The sequence below is a fragment of the Cynara cardunculus genome (assembly GCF_001531365.2).
Source record: "Cynara cardunculus var. scolymus isolate 2C chromosome LG 7, CcrdV1, whole genome shotgun sequence".
Lineage (NCBI taxonomy): Eukaryota > Viridiplantae > Streptophyta > Magnoliopsida > Asterales > Asteraceae > Cynara > Cynara cardunculus.
In genome coordinates, this window is record NC_037534.1 from 3649176 (window position 1) to 3657883 (window position 8708).

The 8708-nt window shown below is 37.1% G+C and overlaps 2 protein-coding genes across 3 annotated transcripts in view; both read left to right on the forward strand.

The window, feature by feature from the left end:
* Window positions 1-133: 133 nt before the first annotated feature.
* On the forward strand, window positions 134-5578 carry LOC112515476 (patatin-like protein 2). Its single transcript, XM_025122319.1, has 6 exons — window positions 134-349; window positions 458-639; window positions 3249-3441; window positions 3819-3980; window positions 4636-4938; window positions 5227-5578. Exons 1-6 carry the CDS (start codon window positions 134-136, stop codon window positions 5446-5448), a joined length of 1278 nt encoding a protein of 425 aa, XP_024978087.1. The 3' UTR covers window positions 5449-5578.
* A 1943-nt stretch (window positions 5579-7521) lies between these two features.
* Window positions 7522-8708, forward strand: part of LOC112516050 (phosphoglycerate mutase-like protein 4) — an 8788-nt gene continuing 7601 nt past the window's right edge. The window contains exons 1-3 of one of the 2 annotated variants that reach the window (XM_025123094.1): window positions 7522-7728; window positions 7847-7903; window positions 8000-8046. In XM_025123094.1, coding sequence (XP_024978862.1) covers window positions 7867-7903; window positions 8000-8046 — 84 coding nt within the window. In that variant the 5' untranslated portion in view covers window positions 7522-7728; window positions 7847-7866. Of the gene's footprint in view, window positions 7729-7846; window positions 7904-7949; window positions 8047-8708 lie in introns of both variants that reach the window. The other variant, XM_025123093.1, reaches the window with a different exon arrangement.

Sequence of the window (8708 nt, forward strand, 5' to 3'; positions counted from 1 at the left end):
GTTTACACCCGGAGGCAAGTAGCCTTGTGAAAATTCCATGACTCACCGCTTCCATCCTTCCCCCGTCTTCATTAAATTCCTTTTTCTATTTTAAACTTTTTTTTTTCAGAAAACCGATTCTGCGATTGCGGAAATGGATGCTAATTCCAACTCCAGAATCTTTCACAAAGCTAATCTCGTAATCGTTTCACTCATCATCACGGGGGTAGCCTTGCAACTGCTCACCGTTAACTGCGCCAACGTAGGTTTATCCAGAACAAGCGTCGTCACTGTTCTTAGCATCGACGGTGGCGGCGTTCGAGGCATCATTCCGGCCACCTTACTTTCATTTCTCGAATCAAAGCTTCAGGTACATGTTTTTGGATGCATTGTTCTTAAATTCTATTCAGTAACCGCTCGATGAACTTTTAATTGGAATGATTTAGCGTCGTCATGTCGGTTTTATTTTCTCCGGCAGGAAATAGATGGACCTGCAGCACGAATTGCGGATTATTTTGATGTGATCGCCGGAACGAGCACCGGAGGATTGGTGACAACTATGCTTGTGGTTGCTGGTGACGATAATCGTCCGATCTACTCTGCGGAAGATATTAAACAATTCTACTTTCATCATTCTCCGAAGATCTTTCCTCAAATAAGGTACTTCGTCTAATTTACCTTCTGATCTGTTGTTTCCATGTATCTGATCTGTTTGCTATATTGAACCAGTGACATAGGTTGAATTCTCATAAGATCGGTTTGGTTTCGGACCTTTACAGCAAAAATACTGTGAATGTATAAAAATAAATTTTGCAGTGTTTCTAAAACACTACGAAGGTTCAGTGTTTTCTTGTATCTTCACACTGGTTTGTCCGAAGGACTAGTGTTATTTTTTAGGGACCGTTTATTAAACGCTTACTTGGTAAGTGTTTACCGAATAAATTTCTTCATCAGATGGATATGAGAATAACCAAGAATCTTACCGAGTAAGAGCAAGGATGGAGAGTCTTATCCGGTAACTGAAGATGACGACTCTTACCCAGGTAAGCGCTTAGCCGGTAAATTGTTGCATTCGATGCGTTTTTGATGTACAAAAATCTCACGCATCAAAATAAATTATAGTGTTGGACTCGTATCAGTAAGCACTTATTGAGTAAACATTTGGATAAACAGTTAGAGGTTCAGTCTGATTAAGTTGACTGAATAAGAGTCTTTCTTTCCGTACCAAGTTAATACTCCGTCGACATTATTTGTCAGTATTAATAGGGTAAGAGTATGGTCCAGTAAGAGGTTCATGGCTGTTTGGCAGTTGTTGAATTGCTTGATGCAAAATGATTAAGTGGTCAGAATGATTAAGAAGCTTTCATGATATAGTGCAAAATGAATTATAATTGTTTGGTAATTGTTTACAATGAAATTATGGCGCTGAATGGTTAAGGGATGCCCATGATACAAAATCGTTCAGAGGGTTTTAGAACCATTAAGAGACAAATTTTTTTTTTTGTCAAACAAGATTCACCTCTTAATGAAACTATTAAAAGATAAATAAACAACTCCAGTCTAATTAAGTTGACTGAGTCTTTCTTTCTATATCGAGTTAGTATTCCATGAGCATCATTTGTCAGTCATGATGTGTGGTTAACCGGTCTCTTATCCTGTAAAAGAAAGATCAATAATTAATAAACAACCTCTAAATTACTTCAATACTAAAACTGAATAAGATGACTTAATATTAGAACATTCCGGTAATTGATTTCATGACTCTTATCAAAACGCCACTACTACATTGGTCACTGTAGTTCTACACACAAATTAAGGTAGGCTAAAAGGTCGTTTACCTAAATGCTTATCCGGTAAGCGCTTACCGTTATGAGTCAATACTATAATTTATTTTACCGGGTAAAATTGTATCAAAACATATTTATGCAACAATTTACCTGGGTAAGAGTCGTTACCCTCACTTACCGGATAAAACTTTTCATCCTTATTATCGCTCTTACCGAATAAGACTCTTGCCTCTTGTCATGTTCATTCGGTGAGAAAAATTATTCAGTAAGTACTTACTGGGTAAATGTTTAATAAACGACCCATAAATGTATGTTTACTATTTCTTATATATACTAATTTCTTTCTTTATGTATATTAACACCATGATTTATTTTCTACGTCTGTAATACATAATTTAATCCGATTTTAACATAAATAAGTGTGTATATAGAAAAATCCGTGATAAAAGACAAGATTGATTATGAAAGATGAAATGTTGCAATGTTGTATGCATGCACGTGAAATTCAATTGTCGCATTGCTTAGAATTATTGGACTGGAGCAGTCCATACGACAGCTTTTGGAATTATTCTTGAGGACGAATTGTATATTAATAACAAAAATTTACTTTATAGAATTTTTATTTACTTAATGTTTTTTCATAGATAACAACTGAAGCATAAAATTTATATGGCAATTGACAAATATTCGAATGATTTTTACAACAATTTTATTTTGGTTAATCTGAATATTCAACTCCTCTGCAAGCCGATTAATCTCAGGGCGACCATCTGCTTTGCGGGTAGCTTGAAGTCACTGCATTTGAACCTCTGTGGCTATAAGGAGATTTTTATTCCTTATTGTATTTGAACCTGGGACCTCCAGACACTTAGAGTTCAAGCTCAAACCAATCAGACACCACCCTTAAAGTATTTTCTTTGAGACTTGTGTGATTGTAGGCTTGTAGCCTGATATATTTGTTTGTTCAGTTGTTCTTTAAAGACTCAATTTGATACCAAAAGACGTAGAGTCTGTTTGTTTTTTCAAAATTACTTTTTAATATTCCTGAAGTTTGATTCATTCAGACGTTTGGGAATTAAGATCGTTTGTTTTTATTTATAAAATAAGAACTTAAAAGCTCTAAATATCCTCTGAAATTTTAAGTGGTAAATATATCTCTTAATACCTCTTAATCCTAATCAGCCTCTATCAAATGGTTCATATTTTGGGGGCTGGAAGAGATTTGTTAGCAAAAACTATTTATCTCATATACTTTTGTAAAAAAACTATTTATCTTTTATATATTTGCACTAGTTTGACCGATTCAGACTTCAGACGTAAAGACAAACAATCTTACTGATCCAGATTTTAGACTTTAAAACCACTTCTGATTGTCTTTTCTTGTTCTCATGGATTAGAATAATTTACCCATTTTTGTTGTAATGTTATTAGATGTATTCCTTCAACAGAAAATTGATAAACTTGCTTTGATTGTGAAATCAGCCGCATCAAGTTCTTGAATAAAGTTGCAAGCTTCTTTGGGGCGGTCGTCGGACCAAAATACGACGGTAAATATCTCCGATCAGTAACGAGGCAAATACTGCAAAACCGAACTCTCAAACAGACCTTAACCGATGTGATCATACCAACCTTCGACATCAAACGCCTTCAGCCGATTATCTTCACCACTGACGATGTAATATCTGATCCATCTCTTGTTGTACGCTGGACTGGACATAATAAAACCTCGTCCTATTTTTCATGTGACATTTAGACCGGGAATGAGTGAGAAAAAAAATGCATTTTTAGCGAGACATGACAAAATTGATAAATTACTAAACTGTCCATGTGAAATTAAAAACACAATTCTCTCTCGCCTGCCTACCTCGTTCTCAATGTCATCTGTCGAGTCCTATCCCGTCCAATCAGCAGATGTGCGTACCGAACGCTCCCTTAAAACTCAATATCTGAAGGTCTATCTACATTTGTTGGTCATGAGAAATTGACGAACTTATTGTAAATGGACCATGGTATGTTGAAATCTTAGTGTCATTGTTTCCTTGATTTGTTTAGGCGAAAGAGTTTGTCTGGAAAGACGCTCTTCTATCGGACGTATGCATAAGCACCTCGGCAGCTCCAACGTTTTTCCCACCTCACTATTTTGAGACCAGCGACGCCGATGGAACCACACATGGATTTGATCTAATTGATGGCGGAGTTGCAGCAAACAATCCGGTAACTGCAACTATTCAATTTCTTACCTCGCCTTTTTTTGTGGCGGTGTTTGCTTCTAACTGGCCTTAGGGGGGCGTTTATAATTGCTTATCGGTAAAAGTTAATACTCTCACTTACCTTAACGGGTAAGATTCTATACTTCTAGTCATCCAAAAGGCATCGTATGCTACAATTCCCTAGGTAAGCTCTAACCGGCTAATTAAGAGTTCTCACTCTCACTTACGGGATAGGACTCTCAATCCTTGTCATCTCTCTTACCGGGTAAGATTCTTGGTCATTGTCATGTTTATCCGGTAAGATAAATAACTCAGTAACTCCTTATTGAGTAAGGTGCCGTTTACTAAGCACTTACCATGGTAAGCGTTTACGTGCTCAAGTATAACAAGGATCAAAAATCTTACCCGGTAAAAGGGAAGACAAGGATCGAGAGTCTTACGTCGTAAGTGAGGCTGATGACTCTTGCTGGTTAGCGCTTATCGGGTTATAAACGCTTACCATCAATCCATTAATGATGGCCGGTAATGTTACCCATAAGGTAATTTAGAGTAGCGACTCTAGTCGTATTGAAATTTTTTCTGGAAGTCAAAATTACCTGTTGAATCAAAGCTAAAGTAAATGAAGAATGAATAAATACTTGTGCAAATGGCAACGACAGACGCAGGTGGCGATCACGCATATACTTAAAGAAATCTTGATCGGAAAACACAAGTTCTCCGATATGGAGTCCATGGACGGCAGAAGGATGCTCGTGCTTTCGCTCGGCACCGGCATTCCCAAGCGAGAGGAGAAATACAATGCCAGGACAGCTTCAAGATGGGGTTTGCTTAATTGGGTCTTCGACAATGGTTCGTCTCCGATAATCGATATCTACAGCGATGCAAGCTCCGATATGGTCGATATTCATGTCTCTACTTTCTTCCGAACCCTCCATGCCGAAAAGAATTACCTACGCATTCAGGTTTGATTCGATAAGATGCATCCATAGTCGATTAAGTTACTTAAAACCAAACTAATTCGAAAGTAGGGTTTGGGGGTTAGATATATAGAGACTTGATAGCTACTCAACAGGGTAGAGCGACTGTTTTCATGAAAACCTCAGCCTGTTTTGATTCCTTTACCTGCCTATTTACGGTCGAGTAACTGGGATCTACGGTACCGCTCCATACGCACCTTTAGTTGTTACGACATGATAATCGCTAAACATGCCACCGATACTGGTTCCGACTAATCATTGTGTTATCGGCAGGAAGACAATTTACTAGAAGACACGTCGTCAGTGGACATTGCGACAGATGAGAATATGAAAGCGCTTGAGGACATAGGAACGACGCTACTAAACGAGAAGGTGTCGAGAGTGGATTTAGAGACGGGTATGTTTCAAGAAGTCGAAGGAGAAGGTACGAATTCTGAAGCTTTAACTCGGTTCGCCAACTTGCTTTCCGCGGAGCGAAGGCGTCGGCAAAGGTAATTCGTTCGTTTACCGTTTGGTAGCGAAGTAGCGTAGTTTTGAAATGTGCTAAGATTCTTTCGGGCTTAAAGTAGCAGTTGATATTGATGGTTTTACACGAATACTTATCGCTTTTAACGAGTTTGTATCCGATTAATGTATTATGCTCAGCACAACATGTATTATGTGGAGTCGGTTGGGGTTGTCGGTAATCAATTTTTTACATAAATATGTATTATGTATAAAGTCGTATAATATAGTCAACTGAATAAACGCTATTTTAAAAAGTCAAAAACAAAAACCCATATTAATCAACGGTTTCATTTTAATTCAACGTTCTTATCGTAATATGTATTTTGTTTATCGTATATAGACCATTAGACATAAGCTTGAATGGCTGTAATATTTTTGAGTCGTTAAGTATTCTACACTAATATATAACTTTTAGGTTTAATATTGTAATGTAATCGTCTTTTTAAACATATGTTTAAACCACATAACTCCAACCACACCAACCCAAACCAAAATGTAATGGGTTGGGTATAAATTTAAAGAGGATTGAATGGGTTGCGATTTTTCAAACGGAAATAGTTAGTCTTGGTTCTTCAAATGGCCTCGATCTGCCTGACCCAATTCACGTGCACCGCTAGGATACCTAAATAACCACTCTACCAACCATAAGGGTGGTGTCTGATTGGTTTGAGCTTGACTCCAAAGGTCAAAAATACCAGGAGGTCTCAGGTTCAAATCCAAAGAGAAATAAAAATCCCCTTGTGGCCACGAAGGTTCAAATGCGGTGACTCTAGGCTTTCTGTAAAACAGGTGGTCGTTCTGGGATTAGTCGGGTCGCATGGCGGGTTAGATATCCAGGTTAATAAAAAAAAATAACCACTCTACTAAACCCACATGATATTTTTGAAAAATTTGGATTTTGTGGAAGGATTTGGAATTTTGGTTTGGTTGGTTTGTAAGATTTGAAATTGAATTGAATTTTGTTCTTTATTAATAATTTATAAAAACAAATTATAAAAAATAAAAAAAACAATTAATTATTTTATTATTATAAAACAAGTGTTTTTAACATAATTTAAAATATTATTGCAAACAAATCTTACGAAATCCCATAAAATAGCAACTACCTATGAGATTTCTAAATCTCATGTTTATAGGATTTCAGTGAAATTCAGGATTTCAAATTCATACAACAAACCAACCATAAGATTGAATGAAACTAATATCCAAATCCTATCTAATGTCAAAACCCAAATGAGATTGTTGAGACCTCCTGATTGTGAATTTAGAACATCTCCAACGGATTCTCTAAAATAGAGAAAATGAAGATTTTGTTTTCTATATGCTCCACCAAAATCCTCTATCTTAGGGGGTGTTTGGGATTGCTTATAAAAAACAACTTATTAACTTATTCCGATGTGACACCGGTAATAAACACTTTTGAGTGTGGATAAACAACTTATACCGGTGTCAAATCAATAATAGAAGTTTTTGAAGTAGTTAAACCCTTATGACTTATAATAAGTTGATAAGTGTTTTTTAGGAAAAACATAAGTTGTTTCAGATAAACAATCTCAGACACCCTTTTTTTTCTTGATTAACCTGGAAATCCAATCCACTTTGCGAGCCGACTAATCCCAGGGCAACCACCTGCTTTGCAGGTAGCTCAAAGTCATCGTATTTTAACCTCCGTGGCCACAAGGGGATTTTTGTTCCTCCCTGGATTTGAACCTGGGACCTCCTGACACTTTTGACTTTAAAGCCAAGTTCAAACCAAACACCCCCTTATTCTCTCAAATAACAAAACATTGAAAACACTTCAAATATAAAGAATTTTTAAAATATAATATTTATTAGAGTTGAATGTAATTTATTTAAAAGCTTTTAATTTTTAATCTTATATCTTACCCAAACTATCGGAGATGCTTTTGGTGGATTGGTTTGGCTTAAACGGGTGGCAATGAGATTGAAGTAACAAAAGGGTTGAAATGGTAATTAAAACAAAGACAAAGGGGTCAGTTGTAATTTTGCCGAGGGGGGATGTAAGTGTTCAAACAGACCTAATTGAGATGGAAGGGGGATGAGTACACTGCGCACCAGGCTTAATTTAGAATCAACTTCCGTCTCCCTGCCACCTCGACACAATCCTTTGAAGCTTTTAAACCTCCACGGAGCCAATAAAGAGCTCCGGTGGCGGCGAAGAACACAATTCAGAAGCTTCTCCGTCGCGCTCCGACCAATTCCTCCTCCAACGGCTGTCTTCTTCTTGATGGCAGATACTCATTCCAGGTTAGTATTTCAATTAAACGAGTGTTGTGCGCATATATATGATCGATATATTTATGAATATATCGTCATGTATGTATTGATGTGTGGATTAAAACAGCTGCATTTCGATAATTTCTAGGGCGTTGTGACGTTGCAAAAATGCAGTCAAATCCGTGGACTGATCACCAAGGCCGATGTAGTTTCTGAAACTTTTCAACTTCGTATTTTTCTTTCTTTTGCAGTGGTGATGCTGACCTTAATTCTGTTGACCGGACTTTTACTGAGGTTGTAGTTGTACGTCATGGTGAGACGGAGTGGAATGCTGAGAAAAGAATCCAGGTTTTATTCGATTTCTAAGTTCTAACTTGGATGTAGTTGTTGTAAGTACAGTCGCACTGTCCTGAAAATAAGCGGTATGATTTGACTGGCCTTTAGAGTTACTGATTAGTTAGTAACTTAACCTGCTTAAGCAATTTATTACGTGTTGCTATTGTATCATTTGGAAAAATTATTAGCACGGATTTGTGCCAAAAACTTGTTTCATATGCTGCTTTTCTGATAATTTTATGGTTAACACTTCCCCCACAAGAGTTGTTGTTCATCTGCTAGATTTATTGGACTCATTCCAAAGGAACTAATATTATGAGATTGATTAACTGAATTCTTATGACCCATGTTTTTAAAAAGCTTTTGAGGCGCCCCTTGAGACGAGGCGCTGGAAAATCGAATCTGAGGCGGCGCTTCTCATGGGTTAGTTGAGCCATACGCCTCGAGCCACTGAGGCAGGCCTTGAGGTGAGATTGAGGCTGGGGTTAGAAATTAGGGTTTATAATTAACTTACTGATTTTACTTTTTATAAAATAAACCCATTTTCTTGCTCGTCTTCTCCTAGTTTTCCTTTGTCATCTCCAACGTCTTCGCTAGTCTCCCTATTTGAATAGCATCACATATATATAGAGAGAGATTATCATGAACGAAGGAGAAGAAGATAACTACCAAGA